This window comes from Ambystoma mexicanum, chromosome 2p (assembly GCF_040938575.1).
Source record: "Ambystoma mexicanum isolate Mex_15411 chromosome 2p, UKY_AmexF1_1, whole genome shotgun sequence".
NCBI lineage: Eukaryota > Metazoa > Chordata > Amphibia > Caudata > Ambystomatidae > Ambystoma > Ambystoma mexicanum.
In genome coordinates this window covers 1,305,836,929-1,305,863,014 of record NC_090923.1, presented here as the reverse complement: position 1 = coordinate 1,305,863,014, position 26,086 = coordinate 1,305,836,929, and the positions used below count along the sequence as shown (strand labels likewise).

General features: G+C 46.7%; 1 protein-coding gene across 1 annotated transcript in view; it reads right to left on the bottom strand.

The window, feature by feature from the left end:
- Positions 1-26,086, bottom strand: part of LMTK2 (lemur tyrosine kinase 2) — a 471,403-nt gene that overhangs the window by 341,384 nt on the left and 103,933 nt on the right. The window contains exon 3 of the mRNA XM_069645647.1: positions 10,922-11,066. Within this exon, the coding sequence (XP_069501748.1) occupies positions 10,922-11,066 (145 nt within the window). The remainder of the gene's footprint in view (positions 1-10,921; positions 11,067-26,086) is intronic.

The following is a 26,086-nucleotide window of genomic DNA, read 5'->3' as shown; positions in this document are numbered from 1 at the left end:
TAGAACAAATTCCCCCATTCCATGAACCAGTGATGCACATTTTTAAATTCTTTTTTTAATTTTTTGACTGGATACAATTTTAGACCATTTGCAAAAGTACAAGGATCTAACATATCAGGCAAAGTTATATTGTTAAACAGATCCTCTGTGGCATCAAATAGGTCTGGAGGTGTTCCATTACTGATTTTAAGATTACATTCCCCACTTCGGATATAGCAAGGCTGACCACCATGGTCTCCTGCAAGAAGACTATCCATAATGGTTTTTAATTCGCTCAATGAAGAACCCCCTCCTTACCCTCCCGCGTCTTCATTATTTATATTAAAGTAGTTCCCCATACAGTTAAGTCTACCTTATCCTTAAAAACTATATATTGCAAAGACGTTGAAGGGAGTCGACCACTATATAGGGCTTGCTTCAAGAATAACCATAACAAAAAACTACTAGTGCCCCCAAATGGCAGTGTGCTTTTTTTATAGCTTTTTTGGAAGGGAGTGCATCCATTCAGATATAAGTCATTGATTGCCCACATTTCTTGCAACAAGAAAGACACTGTGCTGCAATTTCAAAACAGTATCATTATCTCGTCTTCCATGGTTGCCTTTCATGTTCCAGGACAGAAACAATGAGTCACCTTGTTGGAAAGTAGCATCATCTGGACTCCCAGTTCATTCCGAGATGGATACTGGTGTTTTAGCTAGAACAGATAACGGTCAATTTATTTCATCCAATGTTGCCAAGCCCTGAAAACTGTTCTGTGATGCAAGTTCCGCTCAGCCCTGGAATAGGCTATAACAGTCATGGCAAGGTGGATGTCCTCGTACTGCTCCGACTCATCTAGAGGATCATGGATTGTTTTCGTTTGGTCTAACAGAGATGCTCCTAAAGGGGAATGTGATTTAAGGCTGAACCATGGCACTAGTCAAACTGCCATGAGAAGGCTTGGCTGGGTATGGATAAAAGATAGCTGTAATATGTCGATCTTCCATAAAGCAGTATAGACAACCAGATATGAGTTAAAGTCTTCATACCAGACTGGGATCTGAAAAGGTGACAGGCACACCCAGTCAATTCTCCGGCCAACAATATTTTCAGGGGGTAGATTTTCTATAGTTTGTGTTGAACCAGTGTGACACCTTGCTGATGAGCAAATCCTGATTAGGAGTAGTCGATAAGGGGTCAAGGCCTACTTCCAATGGGGCAGATTTAGGTGGATTTGTAAAGTGGTTAAAGAGGCAGGTGGCCCATCCCTAATCTCGAGTAAATCAGACCATGTGATTGCCTAAAGTCTATGTCCAAATTAGTGGCTTGATTTAAAGCTTGGGCAGTTACCACCATTTGAAAGTTTTTATTAGGCGTCACAGAGTTCAACTGTGCTATGTTTAATAGTGGCCCTTTGTATCCATAAACCAAAGTCAGCTACTGAGTTTCAGATGGCCGAACAGTTTACATATTATTAAATAACCTGATCATATCATGAATGATGCACAGGGCACCCAGCACAGGTTGTCTAAAGTTCATTAAATAGCCAAAATTGCTAGCAGACTTGTTTTTAAGTCCTGCAATATCTTGTGCTCCCCGCTCATCACCCCACAGCTATTGGATCTGATAATTTGTTAAATCCTGCTTGCATGCGGATTTGGCCTTATTAGGGTCACTTGCACGGATTAAAGATGGGTCCCCAGCCCCTATAATACTTATCAACCCCTCCTTTGCCTTAGGTGTGTGAGCAACTAATGTACTACTCAGAATTTGTGGCGATTAGGAAGCGGACAGGCTATTTGGCAGTATCCTGAATGGGAGTTGGATAAGTTGTGGGGGAGAAGACTCCAACCATCTATCTCCTGGAGGCAAAGTTGCCGGTCTCGATATGTCATGCACAGCTGTATAAGAATGTTTGGGGAGGTTTGTTCGTCTGATAATTGTTCGCAGCGAACTGTTCGAATGGGAGCAGATTTATTTCAAACAATTACCAGATGAAGAAGCAACCCTAATCCCTGTTCACATTCAACAAAAATGCCTCCAACGCCTCCCTCTCCTCTACTTACCTGCTTGCTAGCCTCCACGTCTAACGCAGGTCGAATACGTTCCTGCAAAGTCCCTTTTTCTTTTTCCTCTATTTTTCTTGCCCCCCCTCCCTCCCATGTTGAAGCAGGGGACACCCCCGCAACCCCTGCTCCACATATTCGGTATGTTTTATAATCAATCGAATGGTACTGGCCGAATTCAGTAAAATGTACCATTCGATCGTTTAGAAACAACCAATTAGGCTTATAGCGTGTAAGCAACAGAGAACACGTAGCCAAAATAGTGGAAAGATGGCCATTCCGTGCATTGAACAATCTTTACAGTAGTACCACAGACATCGTCAGTTCACACTTTCCAAACCGCAGCAGCTTTGAGTTTCTCCACTGGAATTTTTATTTGGATCAAAGCTATTAATGCTTGCAGTGTTGGGTCTTTTTAACTGACCAAGCTCCGTTGGGGATTTTCTCCCAAAAGATTTTCCTATTCAAAATATGTTATGATGCTTTCTTGGTCGTTTGGTTTCTTGGCCCGAACAGCACCAACAATAAACAATAACTCAGCGCCTTATGTGTTTGGACTTCTACTGCTTGCCTCTACCACAGTTAGCGTCTGCTGTACTGTTTTGTAACTGTGGGCTGTACCTACCTTAGACTGTATGAAAGCCATCAACCATTAAAGAGTTGGCCTCCACAGTGGAAAATTAAATTGGGGAAAACGCACCCGGGGTCCAATGAAACACTCAGACGGGATAATTGGTATACGACGCACAAAGAAAGGGAACAAAAAAGACAAAACGGATAACCGAGACATTACATCAGCGTTGCAGTAAAAACAAAACAAAAAAAAAAAAGAGACAGGGTTCTTGGACATTGCAGCAGCCACATCTTTGGTGGCAGAAATACAATCATAACAACTTTCCTCTGTCGAACTCCCCAGTGAATTTGATAACTGCATTCCAAACTGCATTCCGTGTACACTGCCTACTATCAACAATAACGAATCTTTGCTTAACTTATGTATAAACCTGAAGCAAAACTCTTTGGGGCCAACTTTAACAAGTCATGATAACATTACTGGTTCAAACCTGTCTGGTAGCCCCAATTTAGAAGCCCTGGTCTCCAGTTCGGAATCGTCAGGTGACAAATTATTGTGAAGATGGTGTTTCAATATCCTCTAAGAAGGTTTGTTTCGCAGGAGATGCTCCCTCCTGGTCTTTCAACATTATCCTCTCTAAATTAAGCACCTTATTTACTCTCTGCACTAATATGGCTGCAGAACAGCATGAACTTAAGACTATTACGGCAAAGGTGGTAGACATTATTTTAGACTACAATTTGGATTTAACCATGCAACCGATCAGACTCTGAAGAGCGGAAGGCAGGAGAAAACCAGAAGGTAGACTCGATTAGTGATTTACATAATGTACAGGGAAACTTATTTCCCATGGATTGTATTATTCATGTGCCAGATACACAGGAGCAAAGACTGGTGTCCCTGGGACCTTTGTTCCCTATACAAGACTAAGTATTGCTGCCAATACCGAGGAAGACGCGATGGAAGCCATATGCAATGAAATCTTCCTGATTAAGAGTCCTCCAAATGTATGCAACAAAAGGCGCAGCAAACGTCTCATAACTTGTTAAACTCTTAAACACCATAAGTGGGTGGCCTTTTTAGACAAGGCGACTAGTCTGACTAGTACGACGAGCAGAACATAAAGTACCCTCACCTAACTACATTTACTGAAGACCAGGGTGATGGGTCGGTGAGACAAGTGTTGCTGAGAGGTCCGTTAGACAAATAGATATATCTCAGTAATACAAGCTCTCAGAATACGGAACATGACCCATCAAATCATGCACTTGACCCTTCAAACTCTGTTAACCATATTGTGCCTGCAGTGAATTGAGAGACTAGATCAGATTCCCATAGAAATACTGTAATTTTAAATAACAGTATCGAAAATTGCTGCCCCTTGTTCTTTAAATGCTTTGTCACGTGGGGAAAGCACACAGATAAACTGTAATAAGGCTGGATATCCATTTTTCCCCAAACCCCCTATTGTTGGGGTCAATGCAGTAAGAGTAGTGCATGCACTCCCGAATCATTGTTGGGTAATTTGGTGAAAATAGAAGCTGTCCCCTACAGCGGACAGCCCATTTTTTTTAACCGTTCAGTTCTATTCGCCATGTGGAAAAACATTCCCTGGTTATCTACGATTGGTAGTAAGGAGTTACTACACACTGAACTACTTAAACGGGATAGCTCCACAAATTGGGTCTTGATAGAATTTGCTTCTTCCACTGTGGCATCTAATGTGTGCCTGTGCAGGAACATTGCTGAAACTGGGATTCAAGCTTACACCTTGTTGTAAGCAGGCCGTTAGGGAAGCCAAGGCCAATTTAGGCTCCTGCACTCCCATCTTGTGAACAAGATATTGAATCCCTTGGTGGCGTGCCCAAATGGGTTTCCCACTTCGAACTCAGCAAATAACTGCCTTTATGACGATCCTATGAGTGGGAAAGAGGCCACACGATGGGTACCTACAACTCATGACCTGGGTAATCTCACTAAACAGCGGGTGGGAAATAAGTTACTGGTGCAAGCTGGACCATCAGGCGGTAGAGTAATTTCTTGGCTAGGAAGGGATCCATGTCCCTGCTTGCCAAGTATGACGTGTTCTTGTTACAAGAAACTTGGCTTGACTCAGCAGTAGATTTTGATGGGTATCATCAAGTAATGGCAGGTAAAGATCCATGTGGTAGACCATACAGGGGCCTTATTATCAGTGTTAGTCAAAAATTGGAATCCTGCAGTATTGTTACTACCACTGATAGTAATTTCTTGTCAGTAGAGTTGAGATTAGGAGAGAACACTGTGCAAAGTAATATGCTAATAATGAATGCATACATTCCCCTGATATTTCTTGCCTTGAAACCACACACGAATATCTGGAGGAGATGAATGCAGAATGGGTAGGTGCGCCTCATAATGAGATAATTCTGTTTGGTGGCAACCTTAATGCCTGTTGTATGGATGAAGTGTGCCTCTTTTCAGAAGATTTATGAGAAAAGCGTTATGTTGCAAAAAAATAAAAAATACTTAACAGTATAGGCAGACAGTGGGGCCAATTCCTGAAGGGTTGGGACCTTATACTGCTTAATGGAAGTAGAAAGGGCGACTGTCCAGGTTACATGGTGTATGGGTAGCAGGGAAGCTACATTGGACTATATTTTTTGTTAATGCATGCTTGGAGAATGTTATTGAACTAAAAGTACTCTCAAATACCTTTAGTGACTACGCCATTTTAGCATGAACTTTGACAAGGCCCGGGCTCCAGTATTGATACTTATTACGTGGGTAACTGCATTCGCTGGATCCCTAGCCATATCCGAAAAGCGGCATTGTACTTTTCTATTGACTATAAAATGGTCACAATGACCAAAAGTTCTAAAAATGCTACCACCAAAGGTTCGAACACCAAAAGTTCGAACCTTTGGTGATAGCATTGCAGGTAATCATTTTTTTTTTTTTTTTAAAAAGACTGCAGGGGTGTCTCCTGCAACAACCCGCTCACTATAATGTGTGGTATAGTGAGCGCAGTGTTGCGGGGGGGCTGCAGAGGGTTCCCCTCAACACCCCACTCACGGTTGTAGGTCAAAGGATCGACAACCAAAGGATCGAATGGTCAAAGGGTCAACACCAAAGGACCGAAAACAAAAGTATCGAAATTATTTCCCCCCCCCCACCCCTGTTTTTTTGTGGTAAAAACCACTTTTTCCCATAAACGAAAAACCCCAAAAAAATGTCATTTAAAAAAAAACTACCTATTTGGCAGACATTGGCACTAGCCAAAGGAGAGAGAACAAAATTGTAAATCCCATTAAAGGAAATTCCTGGATAATGCACTTAAGGGATAAAGAAATTAACTTCCCAAACTTGCCTAGCGTGGAACGCTGCCCTGCAGGCTGGCCTCCGGTAGCGACCTTGGATGATATTGAATTGACCATCTCGAAACTAAAGCTCTAGGGCACCGGACTCAAATGGCTTGCCAATATGGTGCTGAAGCACGATCCAGGTGGGTGGGCCAGGGTTCTAAAGGTATTATTTGATTAAGTTTGCTTTACATAGGAAGTACCCATATCATGGCAGCAATCACTCCTAGTCCAGTATATTAAAAAGGTGATGGGTTGCTGCCTGAGACGGTTGTCGCTCTTGGATGTGACTGGGAAAATATTTGCGTCCTTTGTTTTGAAGGCCCTGCAGGCATGGGTGGGAGAAAATAATGTATTCCAACTTACCCAGACTGGGTTTCGCCCTGGGTGTGCAACTGCCCATAACCTTTGGGCCTTAGATAGAATGATACAGCAGGCAGCATCTAAAGGCAGGGTCTGCTTTATAAATCATATTTGTAGACTTCCGCGCAGAGTTCGACTGTCAACCGCAACAAGTTGTGGCATAAAATGGTTGGCTTAGGATGCCTGAGGTGGCTAAAATGTATTCTTAAGAGTGTGCACTTAAACACTGGGGGCCGAGTAAAGCTTGACGGTGCTGGTACCATGTCCGTTTGGGTGCCGATCAACAGGAGAGTCAAGCAAGGTAGTGTACTGGCTCCCCTGTTTAACATCTACTTGACTGACTTGCCATCGCGTTTCACTGTTGTAACCGGATGTAGCCCAAGAATTGGTAGATTTACTGTACCTTGCAAGTTGTATGCAGACAATTTGGTGCTGCTCAACCATACCCACTGTGGGGCGAGGGGTATGTTTGGGGAACTTGCGTTGTTTGCAGCGGACAATGATTTATTGATCAACATGGACAAAACCAAAGTAATGTTGGCTTCTGCCAGGAAGGTGAACCGCCCAGTCTTTACGACAAACCTGGGCATCCTGGTGTATGCACAGAAGTATGCCCATCTTGGCCTGGAAATGAGCACCAATACAGATTATCCACATATTAAAGAGGCAAAAAAGAGGAAGGCACTTCAGTTAACACATGATTGACAAATTCATACCCTGGAGGGCATAATTAATTAAATTGCCTTGAGGCAATATCTATGTGTGATTTATATTGACTTAATATAATGGAGGACTATTTCTGGAAAAAGATCTTAAAACGTTCTCCCTCAACTCTGGTAGAGTATTTAAGACTTGAACTGGGCTTAGTATCATTGAAAGGCCAGCTCCTTGTGAGGAGAGGTGAACTGTATTTGAAATCTGAATCTAACCCCAAATGCCCACTTCTGGACACTGTTGGAAGAGTTATATTGGTTGAACCGGGAGGTGCTGATTGCAAGTTTGAAGTTCTGAATGAGAAGTTATTTGCGAATTTGGGTTGGTACCAAGATTTTAAATTGAGGATCAAATTATTTCATCTTGAAGGCCCCATTTAGGAGGAAGGCTGAGCAGTGTGACTGGGTTAATAACTTTTTACATCTATATGAACATATGTATTTATCAAATGTCACATCAATATTTAAAAACCCAAAACTACCTTCGGCAGAGTTCCAACCCAGTCGTTGGAAACCTAATGCTTAGATTGCAATCTAATCAATTAGTGCAGTTGGCCTATCAGGGAGCACATATCAAGATGACGTTAGAAAAAGGTGTGTGACGTATAAATGAGACTAGACATGTCTTTGCAGAATGTATATAATTGGGGGCTGCTTACATGTGTATATTGGGTCACTACGTGCATGAGTATACCTTTAAATCAGTAGAATTCTGAGACTACTGTCTCAATTCTGAGTCCGAGAGTCTGCATATTGCACTTTATTGGCACTTTATCGGTAGTGGCGTATAATTATCAAACTTTAATTTATCCATGTATCTATTAGTATAATATCTACTTTGAGTGCTTTTTAGCACAGTGTATGTATGTAATTAAGGTTGTATAATGAAAGGATGTTATTTTACCTTGATTGTTGAGAAATTCATGCATTTATGAGATATTGTATACGTATATTATAGATGTTTTGTAAAGGTTAAGAACTAAAAACAAAGACATTTGTTATCTCAATTCAGAGTTCGGTCTGCTCTGCACTTTGGGTCCTACCTTGATTTAGTATGCATTTGGAGCCGAAAGGACGTTTTTCTTTCAGCCAGAATGCCCTTGCTTCTGTATGCTTTTTGTGCTTTGCAGGGGATCTTGTCTGAATACCTTTGAATTCTTACCCAACACCAAATTATGACAGTTTGATGTTCTGCAAGGTCCTCCTTTTTTAAAGTAGATCCAATGGCTTGCTGCTATTTTTGGAATATACCTGCTTTGTGCACTACGCAAAGTATATACAACTGTTAACTGGAAGTAGAGTGTAGGTTTTTGCAGGAGAAGGGTTTATCAAGTTTTGGGTTACTTTCATGATTTATAACTACAATTTTGGGGGCTTACATGATGCAAAATATGTAATGGAGCCGCTACAAAAGTCTAGTTGGAGGGCCCTACATATTTATCTCTGTCATACTTCTAGGTAGATAGAAATGGTACAAACGAAAAAGTAGCCATTGCATTAACTAAACAGGACTACATAAACGTCAACTGTCAGTACGTTACAGAATAAATCCAGAAAGGTGCCTTACTTGGTTGACTGGTTGTGGTAGTGGTTTTGTTCCATCCAAAGGGCAAATGTAATTATACATTTAAGCAGATTTGCAGTAACACAATAGATGAACCATTTATAAATTGGCAGTTTGCCCTCATCCACTCTGGTTGCCTAGGAACCCACAGATTTAGTAATGGGCTTGGAGACCATAGGCCTTGACGTTGCTCCTTCCACATAGTCAATAACTGGATGTTGTCAGCACAATGCTGATAGTGTAGCTGAGGTGTCTGCAATGTTCGGCACAAGATTTGGTATGACACAGGTTGCAGACCCTGATGTATCCGATGCAATTGAATAATCTCCAAAAGTGGCCTTTTACAAATTCTGAAAAAAATGGGGGGTGTAGATACGTGAAAAACTTCACAGTGCACCTTTAGTAAAAGATGAATCAAATTCAAATTTGGACTTTCAAGAATTTACATTTTGCAAAACCTTAACTAACCTAAACACAGTATTGTGGAAGCCAAAATAAGTAGCATGAATGAATTGCCCATTATGTGCGAACGTCTGACATATTCAGAAATCGGAAGATTGCTGGATGCTGTTCGTCAACTAATTTATAATGAATGTTAGTGCAGAACTGCAGGTAGGTTGAAGCTCCTGAAGCTGGTGATCATATCAAAATATTTAGCCTTTACTGTAGAGTAGTTGTGAGCAATTTGATAAGATTTTGATTCTTTAGTGTGGCTGTTACAGATTTTTTTAACGTTCAAAAGAGGGCTCATCGTAGAAAGCAGTTGACAGTTCCAAAATATGAAGGTGCATACAGGATCACATTTTATGACTTCTTGAGGCAACCCGTTACGTGGTGAAGAGGGACTTGCCATAGAAGAGTGCCAGGACAAGCATCGACAAGCGTCCATCTTTTAAGGAAATTTGAAGCAGTCGAGCCCTCGAACCGCAATCGGCTGCACCACCGACTGTCACGCTGCAGTCACTAAAACCGCCCGAGACGCCTCCACCAGCGCTCCAGATCCACCAACCAGCACGGAGAACGAATCTTGCCCCCAAGCCGCCATGTAGGCCAGGCTGCACCCATCCGTCCAGCCTCGCTTGCCAAACTGCCTGATACCTGCAGCTGTCTCCCATCTTGCACTCTGTCGCAGGAGCTGCAAAGCGTCCCGGAACAGACTTGACACTGTTCAGCATCAAGATCTAATGCACAAAGTACATTGTGGTTCTGTCCCCCTTGTCCTTCTCCGAATGCCCCTAGTGACATTAACGACCGCTTGCTCCCTTGGTGCTGAAACCAAATAACCTTGAACAGGAAACAGATTGCTTTACCGACCACCCTCCAGTCAGCATCCAGAGTGCATCCCTTTCCTTCGTGAAACTGTCCTCTGTGCTTCTTTACAGGGTTGGTTGTATTTGGTAGTGTGCAAGAACTGTCTGTTGTAATAATAATAATAATGTAGTTATTTTCATACAACCTTGACTGGACAGTCCCTTTTATCATTGGGTAATAATTGCATTTCCGCTTTGTTGCAACTAACTAACAATCCACGACCTTGGAGATAAGCCTGCCGTTCCGTCCACGTCACCAAAAAATTGGACAAGGAGTTTTATAATTTACTTGTGTTTCCAATCTGTTCGGATCACTTCTGGTGTACTAGAGGTGTGGGGCTGATAGATGGTTTCGAAACGGATTCATCCCTGGACCACTGGTGCCTCGGGAAGTGGAGTTGTCACAGATTGAAGCGTTAAAGAATTAAAAAAACTAACTACGCATTATGATCTGGAAGTGCGTACATGAACTAGTAAGCCCCCACACAATTAACTCATCTCTGAACATTTAAACATTGCAATGACAGAATTTGTTTGTGGTAAAACATGTGCACATAGTCCTACCGTAAACAAACCATATACCCAGGGTCCAAAACGGAGGGAAGCTCAGAGCTATTTAGCTCCTGCTTCTAACATAGAGTCTGGTTAGCTTGAAACCAACAGCTACCAGGAGCTACTTTTGGATCCTAGAACCAACTGGTGTCTTCCAAATATGGAATGCGACATTAACTGAATATTTGAGAATGTTAATAAAAAATAATTAGAACACATCTAATACACATTTCAATAAAATGGTTCCTACAAAACTGACAAAATGTTAAAGGAGCATTTATGGTAGCGCCTGGTTCCCCTGTAGCAGCTCCTGCCTACATGATGAAGCCAACACCCATGAGCTGGTTTTAGCTCCCGGTCACCAAATCTCAATTTCGAACCCCGATATACTGCATCAAGGCTATTAATAGTCAATCGATTATTTTGTTTTGAACTGGGTGGGTTAACATACAGTACCTTGAGGTAGTTGAAACGGATTTGGAGCGGGAAAAGAAACAGTTGGAACAGAAAGAGTGAAGACTTCTGCAGGTGACTGAGTAGGTGGTGTATCCTCCGCAGGTGGTGTAAATTCAATTTCATCATCAAAATGATCCCCAAACTCCTGTGTTGCAGAGCAAAAAGCAAATTAAAGTGTGCAAGTGAATAAAGCTTGATCAGTTTTTACATAGCACCGTATGTAAGTGCTATAAATACCCAATTCCTCATTCAAAATCAATCTGTAAAATAAACTCAAATACATTTTTATCAGATCAACAATTTCACATGTATAATTTTCATACACAATAGACTAATTGGCACAAGGTTAGAGCAAACTGGCACCCTGCTTAGCCAATCAGGTGAAGAACCAGGCCTTTATTAACTAGTACAAGCCTGCATTCTCTTGCTACTGCTTCACTGAGCACACAGCGCCACCTTGTGCGGTCATCCCACTCACGACAAACGCAACCAAAATCTTTTAACTTAAAATCATCATAGCCATTGTCGGCCCGTCCCAACATTTTACAGCACTGGCTGCCATGAAAAGTGAAATGGGGCTCCGTTTACAGCCCGCATTCACTTACCACATGGCAGACATCTTTTCTTAGTGACTTTATTATGCTGCATGGAATGCTGCATCACATCAAAGGAATATCTTCAAACGAGACACCATTCGTACAAGCGCCTCAAAACGGCACGTGTGAACGGCAAGAAAGCAATATTACCCAACTCGGCGGCCGGACCCAATCAGGAAATGCATTGCAGATGTGGCGTTGCCCCGTGAGGGAGACGCGCACGCGGCGACGTGACGTGACACGTCGCCGCGTGCGTCTTAAATAAACGGGGCGTTCCCGGCCGCGTCAGAGCGACCGGGGAGCCCGAAGCACACAGACGTGTCCAGTCTGAGTCTGTGGGTGGAGGGGCTCACGGGCACGTGTGGGGGCACCCAGAGACCCCCAACAGTGGCGACGAGTGTTGGATGCCCGGGCCCGGCGGTGAGAGCGATCCCGGACAATTTTTTCTTCGATGACGAAACATCCGCGGATGTCTTCGTCTCACGCTGTGGCCGCGGACCATACACGCGGCTGGCGGCCATCTTGCGCACGTGGCTGAGAAACTTCCGAAAGCTCCGGTTTGGAGTCGGAAGGCCATCCAAGCCCAATTTTTGGATTTGCTGACTGCGGGCAGCCTAACCCGCAGGCCCATGCCTGAATTTTGATGTTTTAGCCAATTTTCAGTCTGTAACGTCGTGTGGTAGCTGGAAGATGGACTGAGGTGGCTGGGCCTTCTCAGCCCACTCCATTTTTGAAGCTCAATTTTTGGAACATTTGGTTCAAGGACCTTCTTCAACCCCTTCATCATCACGTGGGTGATGGCATGCCCGCTCCTGAGATCCACGTTGGAACGAGACGCCTCAAGGTAGCCTCTTTAACCCTTTCATCATCACGAGGGTGGTGGCAGTGTGGGGAATGGTGCAAGTTGCGGCCCTCAGGACTAGTACGAGGGTGCCTGTGCGCTTGGGCCCATGAGTGATTTCGGCGCCCTGGAGGGTGCGACTGCCACAGCATCGGAGGATTCGCAGGACGAAAGCCTGGCAGATTTGTTTCAACAGAAGCCCCCACAGCCAACCCCACATCCTGCGACGTCTGGGCTGCCTACACCCACGGTTGGTGCCGCTCTTCCCCCGAACCAACCACCACCACCCCTGGCCATGGCCATGGCCCAAGCCAGGGCGCAAGCGGCCTTGCAGCCCATTCCGGAGTTTGACGCTACGGGTCCTCCGTCCAGCCTGGGCCCCCGATGGAGAAGATGGATTGGACGGCTGGACATGTACTTTCGGGCCGCCCAGGTCACGGACAATGACAGCAAGGTGGCTACGATGCTGTATTCGGCCGGAGCAGCTGTACAGGAGATATTTGAGTCGTTAACTCCGGTGGACAACTCATATGACCAAGCCAAAGCCGCCCTCCTCGCGCATTTCATTCCCCTTGCCAACGTGGACTATGAGAGGTTCGTCATGCTCTCGGCCAGACAAGAGGATGAAACGCTCGATACCTTCTATGGCCGCCTGCGCCGCCTATCCCAAGGGTGTGCGTGGGGGGATGCGGAGGATATGATGAGGACAATGCTAATCCAGGCATGTTCGTCTGGCAAGCTGAGGTGACAGGTCCTGAGAGAGCCCGGACTCACCCAGCCCAGAATCCTGGAGCTCGGGCGGTGCCATGAGGTGGCGGAGGCCCGTGCCAACAAGATGGAGGCCGGATCCCGCGCAGCGAGGCCGGAAAAGGTGTGCGCTGTCTGGCGAGGCGGCAGAGGGGTGCGAAGGCCCGGTGGGGCTCCCAGAGACAGAACTGGTAAGCCAGTGGAGTCATGCCAGAAGTGCGGCTATGACCTCCCCCACTCGTCTGAGTGCATGGCAATAGGAAAGATCTGCGGACGCTGTGGGGTGCCCGACCACCTCGAGGGTGTGCAGGGCGACCCTGCCTGTACTGATTCCGAGGGGACAACCCCGTCTGTGGACCCCTCGCCAAAACCGCCCGCCCAATGTAGCTCAGGTGGAACAGGCGGGAGAGGAGACGCCGGCGGAAGAAGCGGAGGAAGAGGATGAGGAGAATATCTTCTTCGTCTCCAGCATGGAAGTCCTCAAGGGGAGGAGCAGGAGACAGCCGAGATGCGTCGTGGAGGTGAACTGCTCGCCGGTCCCGGTGCTGGTCGACACGGGGGCCTCAGTCAACGTAATGGCGAGAGGACATTATGCCGCGCTCAACCCACCCCCGAGGCTGGCGACGCCGAGAGCCCGCATTTTTGCATTTGGCGGGCGGGAGCCCCTGCCGCTGGACGGTGCGTTTGTCGCCAAGGTGGAGCATGACGGGTCGGAGATCAAGGCCCGCTTCTACGTGACTCCGGTGAGCAGCAACACCCTGTTGCGTTGTGCGGCAGCGGAGGCTCTTGGCATAGTGAGCTTCGCATACTCAGTCTACTTAGAGGACATCAACGATCTGCTGGACAAATATGCTGACATCTTTAAAGGGATTGGGAGAATGAAGGGTGACCCCGTGAGGCTCCACATTGATGAGTCGGTGCAGCCCGTGGCTCTGAAACACAGGCGGATCCCGTTTCATCTAAGGGACCAGGTGGACAGGGAACTAGACAACCTGGTGAACCTAGATATAATCGAAAAGGTGGAGGGCCCCACTCCATGGGTATCCCCTATCGTAGTGGCGAGGAAACCAAAACAGCCGGACTCCGTCCGGATCTGTGTGGACATGAGGCTGCCCAACAAGGCCATCAGGAGAGAACGACACCTGACCCCGACAATCGATGACATCATTGCTGAAGTGCAGGGGGCCCGGTTCTTCTCTAAGTTGGACTTACGAGCGGGATACCACCAAGTTGTCCTCCACCCAGAGTCCCGATACATTACAACCTTCACTACCCACAGGGGGCTCTACCGATATAAGCGGCTGAGTTTCGGAGTGTCGTCAGCAGCCGAGGTATTTCAGAACTTGATCCGAGGCGCTCTCGCAGATCTGGAGGGCGTCCTAAACATTAGTGACGACATTCTGGTCTTTGCCAGGACGGAACTTGAACATCTGAAACGTCTGGCCAAGACCCTCGAGAGGCTGCAGTCGCTGGGGCTCACTCTCCACAAGGACAAGTGCGAGTTCCTCCGCCCGACCATTGAGTTCTTCGGTTTCATCTTCAAGGAGGGCGGTGTATCTCCGGACCCCAGGAAGGTCCAGGACATCAGGACCGCGCGCCCCCCTGAGTCGGCGTCAGATGTGCGGAGCTTCCTGGGTATGGTAACATACTGTGGGCGCTTCATCGGGAATCTCGCCTCGAGGTCGAAGCCTCTGAGGGCCCTGACGAAAAAGGATACCACCTGGCAGTGGGGCCCGTTGGAACAGTCGGCGTTCGAGGACATCAAAGGCGCCCTGACAGCAGATGATACCGTGGCTTTTTTTGACCCCGCCCTGGAGTCCGAGATTGTGGTGGACGCCAGCCCGTTTGGCCTCGGTGCTGTGCTCACCCAAGTGGGCAGAGATGGGGGGGTAAGGCCAGTGGCATATGCCAGCAAAGCCCTCTCCGAGACCGAACAGAGATACTCGCAGATCGAACGCGAGGCCCTGGCTGTCGTGTGGGGCTGTCGGCATTTTCGGCTTTATGTGCTGGGGAGACCCGTGACAGTGGTAACGGACCACAAGCCGCTGCTTCCGATCATGGCCGGATCATCTTCAAAACCACCAGCCAGAATCGAGAGGTGGATGTTGGCCCTTCTGGAGTATAGCGTCACCCTGATCTACCGGCCGGGTACCAACAATGCGGCTGACTACCTGTCCAGGCACCCGGTGGGCGGTGGAGGACCCGCACAAGACTCGTGTGCTGAGGAAGCCGATGACCACGTCAGGATGGTGGTAGAGGGTGCCACCCCCAACGCAATGCCGCTACCCGAACTGGAGAGTGCTGCGGCCAACGACGAGTGCTTCCGCATCTTGAGGAGCTCGATGCGGTCGGGGTCCTGGAAGTCCGTGCTGGAATTGGTGGCAGGGCGCACTCAAGAAGCTAAAGTGACCCTCGAGCAACTCTGGAAGGTGAAGGACGAACTGTCCTTCACGGAGTCGGGCCTGCTGCTGCGGGGCGATCGCCTGGTGGTGCCGGGCTCCAAGATCCATGAAGTCATCAACCTGGCACACCAGGGGCACCAAGGGGCCGCCAAGACGAAGGCGAGACTGAGGCTGAAGGTGTGGTTTCCCGAGCTAGAAAAAAAAGTGGACGACTTCGTAGCGGCCTGTGTGTGGTGCCAGGCGGCCTCCCCAGTCCAGCGGGAGCCTGAAATCGAAGTAATGCCACGTGGGACCCCGGCCGTGGGAGGTCGTACATGCGGACTTCGGATCCACGGCCATAGGCACTCACTTCCTGGCCATTGTGGACGAATACTCCCGATACCCTGAGGTGGAATTTGTCGAGTCGGTGGCATTTGAGCACGTGGTGGGCGCTGTGGAGAAAATCTTTGCCACCCATGGGTTTCCAGTGACTCTGTGCTCAGACAATGGGTCCCCATTCCAGAGCGCTAGGTTCTCGGAATTTCTGGAGAGCTGTGGAGTGGCGCACCGGAAGGTGTCCCCGCTCTGGCCCCGTGCGAACGGGGACGCGGAGAGGCTGATGAGGACAGTGAACAAAACATTCCGGATTGCCCAGGGACAGGGCCAGCCCCTCCAGCGGGCGCTTTACCAGTTCTTGAAAGTGTACCGCACCACCCCACACGCCTCAACGGGGGTGGCCCCGGCTGAAGTCCTGTTCCGAAGGTGCCCCCGAGGTCTCCTCCCGGAGGTACATGAAAAGGAACCCGGCGTAATAGATGACCAACGGGTGGAAGCGGAGCGACAGGCAAGGACACATCAAGAGAACATACGGCGGGGTCTTCGTCCGCAGCGGCTGGAACCGGGCGACGAAGTGCTGATCAGGAATCGGCATCCCCACGGAAAACTCTCGCTCCCATATGAACCGGAGCCGCTGGACGTGGTGGCAGTAAAGGGATCGATGGTAACGGCCTCGGACGGGAAGTCGGCTGTCACTCGGAATGTGAGCTTCTTTAAGAAACTGGGGGACTCTCGAGCTGAACTCCCGCCTGACCCGGATGAGACTGTCCTCCCGGATGAAGATACCCCCCGGGGGGAACTCGTGGGGTCGCCGGAACGAGGCACTGGAGCAGCTGGGACTCCTGCGGCTGAGGTAGGCGGGAGGTACCCCCAGAGGGCTGGGCGAGGGAGACCTGCCTATCTCGGAGACTATGTCCTGGGGCCGATTGACTGTGTGCCGGAGTAAGGGGAACCGGGAGGCTGACATTAAAGGGGCATGGGCTCTGAGTTTGTAATTGTTATGTTGTGTGCAGTGCAATTTTTGGAAGTGTCTGTTGTTGTTGTTCCTCCCGGAAAAAGGAGGAGTGTGGCGTTGCCCCGTGAGGGAGACGCGCACGCGGCGACGTGACGTTGCACGTCGCCGCGTGCGTCTTAAATAAACGGGGCGTTCCCGGCCGCGTCAGAGCGACCGGGGAGCCCGAAGCACACAGACGTGTCCAGTCTGAGTCTGTGGGTGGAGGGGCTCACGGGCACGCGTGGGGGCACCCAGAGACCCCCAACAGCAGACACCCTTGCTATGTGCCCTTGCTACACTGGGGAAGCGTGCCATTGCTAACAGGGTCAAGAAAGTAGTGTTATAAATACATATTAAAGGCTAAATCGGGTGCCTTAGACAAATTAGAATAATGGCCAAAATGGAGTTCAGTTAAACGGGGAGTGCCCCAGGGTTCCTCCCTTTCCCCATTGTTGTAGAACATTTATATCTGTCCCTTGTTGGACTTTTTCCTCAGAATTTGAACTGCACCATCACTCCTATGCAGATCCATGTCCGGATAAAAGAACTGTGTGAGCAATGGACAGAATGCTGTCCTATGCCAATAAAATAAAAAGTTGGATGCTGGCTAATAAGGTCCAACTAAGCCCAACTAAAACTGAGGTCATAATGTTAGGATCCAAGACAAAACTGACTAAAATCTCACAGCATATGTCCTGTCCTGCACTTTGAAGTCCCAACATAATTTTCATCCGAGGTAAAGAACCTTGGATGTAAGTGGCAGGCAAATCTAAGCTGTAACCTACAGGTAAATGAAATTGTAAAATCAGTTTACTACCACCTTAAAATGATTAAAACCTTTGCTACCACTTATCTCAAATAAAGATCACCCATTGATAGTTGGCGCATTAGTACATTCCAGATTAGATTATTGTTAATGCCCTGTTAATGGGAATTCCAAAAAAGGTCAAAGCCAACGTCTGCAGGTTGCTCAAAATGCAGCCGTTAGGCAGGTCCATCTACTCACTGCACAGACGTTCGCTCATCTCTGTTTCAGAGAAACCTCCTTTTGTTACCAGTAGAGCAAAGGGTTTTGTTTAAAACCCGTTGTCTAATTTTTAAATGTCTCCAAGGGACTGCCCATATAAAATAAATATATATATATATATATCCTCCAAGATCTTTGCTCATCACCCAGATCGCTGCCTACGATCCTCAGGACACCTTCTGGTGGTTTTTCCTGTGCAGGTCCTCAAGTTTGGAATTCCTTGCCACAACCTCCAGGAAATGTAATACTAGTGTGAATTTAGGAAAAACCTGAAGACCTTTCCCTTTAAATAGTTCCTGATAAATCTGGCTTCCTGGTCCTCATACCACCTGGGCCCAGATGTAATTCTTTGCTGGGTGCCAACGGATCTGTGCTATGTAAATATACAAATCAAATCAGGAGGTGGTCCAGCATCCTCTCTCTGCAAACAGTTTATTGAGCCCAGGGGTAGAGTATCACCTTTGCTTCCAAGGTAATAGGAGTGGAATCAACCACTCCACTGTACCCACCTATGAGGCAAGGAGTTCAAACAAGCAAACTCTATACCGTTAAAGCATCAGATTCAAATGATAGGGCAATCAGATACTTCTGGATTTCCACCTTCACAAAAAATATTTTTTCTTTTTAAAAAGCTGGTTGTTGTGGCTAAATAAAGGAAATTACTTGTGTGGATAGTTATGTGGTTTATTTTCAATGCAATCATATTAATCTTGATTGCCTTTTTGAATTGTATCGCCTTATTGTGCTGGAGTCATGAGCAGTGTCCGCTCCCTCCGTGTTCTCTAAGGCCGTCTTCCTCTCCATGGCTCTCGCCATGTGCGTTGCATAAGCTTGCGAGACATCTCGCTCCACCTACCCCTTTCTCTTGAAAAAGAATGGCAGGGGTCACCCCACTACAAATCATATTTAACTGGTTTCTTCTTTCTTCTGCAGGGACTGATGGATTATTTGTATAGCGCCTACACACAATGTGTTTCAAAGCGCTTCTAGGAGGGAGGGGACTTGGGAGAATACAGTTACATTCTTACAAGTCCTTGTAACAGTTCAGAATGTGAAAATAACGATCAAATCATAACAGATAGTACAAGTGTATGAAACAATAAGGGAGAGGGAGGAAGGAAGGAGACAACTAGCAGTAACATTACCATGCCTGATGGCAATTGTTGCAGTGCAAGAGTGACAAAAGGAGGGGGGAGGTGAAGGGGAGAGGAGATCAGGGGTAAGGAGATGAACAAAACAAGCGACTATCCATTAAAGGTCAACGACTGTTCAAGATAGTGCTGGGGGGGGGGTAGTGGGAGGCGAAAACAAGAAGGGAAGGGGGGCCAGACAAGCTGTTATCAGAGGTCACGGGACCGATAAGAGTAGGTGCTAAGATATAGTTTAGAGGGGGAGGGGCAAAACTGCTGCAAAGAAAGGCAGCTATGAATTACGCCTGACAGCAACTGGGGTAGTGCTGGAAATTGACAGAGGGAAGGAAAGAAAGGGAAGGAGGTGAGGGAGAAGGAGAAGGAGAAAAAGGGGGGGTTACAGGGCGTAAAGGCAAGAAGGGGAGAGAGGGGGCAAGAGAACACAAGGGGCAAAGGGACACAACAGGGGGCAGGGAGTGGTGGTGGGATTAGGCACTGGCAGGGGGACATGGAGACAGTGGGTGGACATGACGACACTGGCGGGGGCAGGGGTACCATGGACACTGGCGGGGGGGGCAGTGCTAACATGGACACTGGCGGGGGGCATGGGGCTGGCTAGTGCCGTACTGTGGTGGACAGGGGTAGACGGGGCCTACATTGGGGGGTCGTGTTTGTCTGGGCCAGCTCCCGCCTCCCGGTTGCTCCAATTGGCTGAAGAAGGCCAATGCAACCAATTGGATAGGGGGCAGGGGCTGGCCCAAACTCGGGAACAAGCACATTTTAAATGGCATCAGAATCCGGCCATCTTTAAAGGCCAAGTACATGAGAGTGCACAACAGCACAAGTGGCGACCCCAGAGAGGGAAATGCGCTGTTGAAACAATTAAAAATTAATTAGCCCAGAAAACAAGTCAGCGCACAAAATGAGAAAGTTGGTCGTAAATTCTAATTTCTTACCCCAAAGCACACAGCAGGCCTGAGGGTGGAAGATGGCCATGTAAAAATGAAGCAATGCGCCGGACGGTCCGGTCCATTGTGGATGCAGGGAGGAGAGAAGGATGAGTATGGTCACATGCTTCTGATCTCCGTGTCAATTCACTTTTGTTATCAACCTCCTATGCACACTTCCACTTGCCATAGTGACATATTCATGTCAGCGTTTTAACTCCTATCTTCAGTTATTATGTCTTTCTGACCTTCAGCGCCAGTGTTTTGCTGCTGTTCTTTCTTTGCATTCTGTCCATAGTCAATCTCCCTCATGAATTCACCAGCTTGACTATTCTTCATTCTCATGGCAAACACAGCTCCTCTTTTCCAAGGACCATTTCTTGCCATCTTGTGTGCTTAGTTTATTCCTTTCTACCCGAATCATCGGTTGACTGAACATGCATCCTGTGACTGTATTTTACCTGGGTCCCAATCTTCTATCCCATCTCTTTGCAGAGCACACGTTTGCCATACCATGCTTTCATTCGGTCTTTTTTCAGAATTCTCCATACAATATTTCTCATGCCTGATGTTTCATCTTCTTGTATTCTGGAAAGCCATGGAGATACCAATATGGACGTTGCACTTCTTCTTCTTAACATGTGCAGTGGTGGCATTGGGAGTTAGTCTCTGTGGTGCCATTGCTTCCATGGAGGCACTGTAAGGATCCATAACAAAAGGATGTGGCTAAATGAAATTGCCGCTTTTATGAACCCGTTTGGTCTCTTGACCTATCTGTTAGCTTGTGGGCGATGTAAAGCCGCATTCACTTGTCTGATGTGTATGTCAAAGGTCTCATTAAATACCGTGGCCAACACTGCTCTAGAGAGGCAATACCTCTTTCATACTGTTTTATGCAATCTATTGAATGGAAAAGACAAGCACACCTCTCGGAAGGTGAATAAAAAACTCAGTACTTTACCAGTTATAAGCAATTCCCACATGAACTGCCTGTCCTCTTCGTCTCACACACAGGATATACATTCCCGATTGTGCTTTTATGGTTTTTATACAATCACTTCATTGTACTAGTAGGGTGAGATTCCTTCTATCCCCTTTTAGATAGGCGTTACACCAGCGCAACCTAGGGCCACTACATCACGGAGGGGCAAAGTGTTCTTCCTACCAGGGTGAGTGAAAGAACACCAACAGTTTAAATTGAAATAAGTAAAAAAAGGATCTGTATACCTGTCCTTTGTTCTGTGTGATATCAGAACTGTAGATAACAGGCAGGTCCAATACCCTGTTTGAGGTGTACAAAAGAACAATCAATATCCCTGAATTGTTTATATTTCAAAGGACTTTAAGTTTCTAAGGATGTAAGTTGGACTTCATTGTCGGCTACCATCCCTCTCGGCAACCCCTCCGTTTGGAAGAGCATTTTGAGAGCTTTGATCACTGTGTTGATCGTTATGTCTGATACAAATATGGCTTCTGTCCATTTGGCGAAATAATCTATTGAAATGCCATAGTGTTTTGGTTGCAAGGTTTCCAATGGGCCTTTGAAATCCAGCCCAATTGTTTGCCGCTTGCCTCGCTCATTAGCATTTATCATGGATTATGCATCCAAGGAATCTTTCCAGAGTGGCCTCCACCTCATTATCCATGTAGAGCCACCAGCCTGGCCCTCCCACCAATTCCCCTTCTAGGCTTATTGGTACCTAGATGAAATGAATGAGCATGTTCTATCATGGTGCTTCTCAACTTGTATGGGGGAGTAACTAGCATTTCTAAACAGCCGTCAGTGTCAGACTAAAGTTAATTAGGTACTTTCCAACACTCCCTTCAGGTAGACTACCACCAACATCCTCTTTTCTGTCCCCTTCCCAGACCTATGGACTCTCCGTTTGGTCTCAACCATCTCCCCTTTTTCCGCTTCACCCATTAATGGTGGTACTAGATGGGAAGTAAAGAACAAGAAAGGAATCCAATGAGGATAGCTACGTCCCCTGCACACTTTCTATGAGGCCAGAGATGGCCTAATGGAGGTTAAATAGTAGGTTTTTAACAATTACAATCACTTGAAGTCCCATTTGTAAACAGTTTCAAATAAAGAATTTGATAGTAGGTTCGAGTTTATAAAAAACAAGTTTTGCTTTTTATTTTGTATCTTGGTAGGCCCAACGCGTTTCGAGTTATAAACACTCTTCATCAGGGGCAGCATGTTCAACAAATAATTTCTACAAAAAAGAAAGATTCCATACAACAATATATCAGCATTTGTTTAAAGCACCATTTGTAATGCAGATAAATCATGATAGGCAAATGAATAATATGTCTCTCTTTTTTATGTATATATATTTTTAGTATAAACATCCTGTCATCTGTTTTCATTAGTGACCCAGAATTTTACTCAACACAAGAAGAGCAGATACTAGTATGAAGAGTCAGTCGTGAACATTAAAGTTATTGTTTCAACACAAAAGGGTAGCAAGGCGAGTCCTACCCCTATTCCCAGTGCGGGTTGGACCTAAAGAGTGTTATGTAATAAGAAGGTATGGGGAAAAACCCCTTTCAAAGATGGTTAGAAGATTAGTGCACAAGTTAAAAATGGCGTGCATGTTATAAGGAATGGGGGGATGCGCAGCATATTGATGAGAAGGAAGTAATTATCTTACCCACATATCCAGTGTGAAGAAAATGCTGATGGATAAAAGTGGTCAGAAGTGGAAGACTGACAGAGAGGCTCTGGTCGTCTTACAGAAAATCTAGTGCAGGCTCAGTTTTCTTCCAGTCTAAGACACTTTTCTTGCCACATTTTTACAACTGTGGATCCTCATTACAACCTCTCACTCCATTTTTTACCTTTGCTCAAGATGCTCATTTCACAGTACACCTCTTAAAAAGCAATTCCATCTTTTCTTTTAGAATTCGGTACTTACATCCGAAATCCCATTGTTTACATTCTATTCGCGCATGCGCGAGTGATGTCATGCAACAACCCGGCGCAACTCGCGCATGCGCGAGCGACGTCATGGCTATGACACATAAATACACGGCCGTGCGTTTTCCACTCCATTCAGCCGCGGTTCCTGACCGCAACTGGACGCTCCTCACCTCTACCGGCTCACATTGAGTAAGTATCTCTATAGGGCACCTCGTGTAAACTCTTTCTCCTTTTTGCTAACTTTTTTTCTAACTTTTGGACTTGCAAATCTTCCTCTCTTAGACTGGAAGCCATTTTGAACTTGTGCACTAATCTTCTAACCATCTTTGAAAGGGGTTTTTCCATACCTTCTGATTACACAAAACACTCTTTAGGTCCACCCCCACCACTGGGAATAGGGGTAGGACTCGCCTTGCTACCTTTTTGTGTTGAAACAATAACTTTAATGTTCACGAATGACTCTTCATACTAGTATCTGCTCTTCTTGTGTCGAGTAAAATTCTCGATCACTAATGAAAACGGATGACAGGATGTTTATACTAAAAATATATATACATATTCTTTTGCCTATCATGATTTATCTGCATTACAAATGGTGCTTTAAACAAATGCTAATATATTGTTGTATGGAATCTTTCTTTTTTGTAGAAATTATTTGTTGAATATGCTGCCCCTGATGAAGTGTGTTTATAACTCGAAACGCGTTGGGCCTACCAAGATACAAAATAAAAAGCAAAAATTGTTTTTTATAAACTCGAACCTATCGAATACTTTATTTGAAACGGTTTACAAATGGGACTTCAAGTGATTGTAATTGTTAAAAACCTTCTATTTAACCTCCATTAGGCCATCTCTGGCCTCATAGAAAGTGTGCAGTGGACGTAGCTATCCTCATTGGATTCCTTTCTTGTTCTTTATATACATCCAGCCTAGATACCAAGGCTGAGTTTTTCTCCCCCGCACCTTGAACTTTCTAACATAACGTTGATTTTTGTGTTTAATTCTTGTTTAAACTTTACTGAATTATACTTACTCTGGTGTGCAAGTGTATTCACCCTTACTAGATGGGATGTACTCTTGGCACACTTCTCATCCTCTAGGTGCATCATTAATATCTATCTCAATGGCACCGTCACAGCCCAGGGTTCTCAACCTAATCTACTCCTTGATCGGCACCTGCCGTCTCATTAACTTCCTCCCTTCTCCTTCCTTCAACCTTTTCACCACCACTGACGAGAGTACCACGCCCCTGTACCCCTCTGAAAACTTTCAAGTGGTCACCAGCTCCACTTAGCTACCCTGAATGCTTGTGCTGCTGTCAAAAACTCCTCTGACATCGGTCTCCTTCTTGAAGAATTTGACCTTGATGTCCTCACCCTTACTGAGATGTGGTTCAATGCCAGCTCAGTCACTGCGCTTGACACTCCCTCCCGAGGGCTACAAGCTCCTCTCCAAACCCAGGCGCAACCAGTCTGGAGGTGGAGTGGCTCTGAATGGGTCCCTGCTTCCATCATACCTACTCAATCCTACTCTTTGAATGCCTTGTCTGTAGGCTTGGTCCTCCTCTTGGTCCTCTTAGTCTTCCTCCTCCTCCTGGTCCTCTTCCTCCTCCACGAATCTCCTTAAGCATCCACTTAACTCTTCCGTGACCTTTGCGACTGCCTCTTCCTTACCATTCTTCCTTTCGGTCTGACCCACTCAGCTTGACACACTTTCGATGCCTTCATCTCTGCGGACATCCCTATCCCTAACCTGCTCACTAACCCCCCCTCTCCTGGTCTGACCATTCTTTCCTCCCGCTTGGGGCCCATGCAGAGCGAACTCCCAGCCTCTTTTGCAGTCCTTCAAGTGAGTGTCAGTCACTGCTTGTGCCGCCACCTTCCCCCCCCCCCCGCCCCTAACTCCAAGCCCTGCTTTTGACTCTCCCACTGACTCAGTCCTTGCTAACCTTCACCTCTCCATCTCCATCTCGAATACCCTCGACATCCCATCCTTGCCCTGGTCGTGAGTATATGCCTGAAGCCTGCCTCCAAGCGTAATGGTTGTTATGACTCTGATCTAGCTTCTCTGAAACACAAGTACAAAGTTGCTGAATGGAAGGGGCAGATCTCAGGCACATCTGCTGACAAACTGGCCTGTCGCCTGCTCCAAGGGCAATACAGTTTCTCCATCCGCTCCAAGAAGAGGGCCCATATTCAAGCCTGCATCTCATGAGCCACAAACACAGGTGAACTTTTCAAAATCTGCACGGAACTCGCCAATCCAACTGCAGTCCCTACCTCTCCCCCTCCTTCCCAGACTCTCTGCACTGCATTGTCCTCCAATTTCACATCTAAAACACAGGACACCCTGTACTCGCTCTCCTCTACCCCCATCATTACTCCCTCCTGCCCTCTTGCCTCCCTTGCCCATTGCACCTAAAGTTGTCTGCTCTATGAAGGTTTCATCCAAATAGGTGCCCCCCCCCCCCCCTTGCCTGTCCAGAACTATTAAGGACAATATCTCCTCTCTCCGGCCCTAGCTGATTTCTTAACCACTCCTTTGCCACTGGTTCTTTCCTTCTATCCCTCGGGCACTCCCTTGTGCACCCGCTCATAAAAAGCCATCTTCTGATCCTCCCTGCCAGGCTATGACCCATCTCTACTAACCCTTACTGAGCAAGTTGGTCTTGCCCCAACTGATCCATCACACTGAACTTGCTGGTTGTCCCCCATGACCATCAGTCTGGATTTCGGGCATCCAGAGGCACAAAGTGCTCTCCTGAACAGCTGTGAAGACCTGCTTGAAACTCGACTCCAACTCTCCTGCCATTCTCCTTGATCACTCCTCAGCCTTTGACCTTGTCAACCATTCCATCCTCAAAACAGCTCTGCAATACCCTCTGTATCATGGACCGGGCACTGGATTGGTTGACCACCTTCCTAACCAACTGTCCCTTCCCACGTGTAACTGGGCCCTGTCTCCTGCACCACCGCACTACCAGCAGCATTCCCCAGGGCTCAATTTTATTTATTTTTATTTATTTATTTGTTAGGCGCCGAAGCCTGCAGGCATCAGGGCGCGCAAACACAGGAAACCGCAACAAAAAAGAAAGACAGGACAGGTGACCAACATGGGCAAGAGAGTCAGAAGCAGAGCAGGTTCCATTTCAGAGAGGCATGGCTGTAGAGAGCGTTAGTTGAAAAGGACAGTTTTGAATCTCCGGCTAAAGGTATTCTATTCCTTTACCAGCCTGACCTC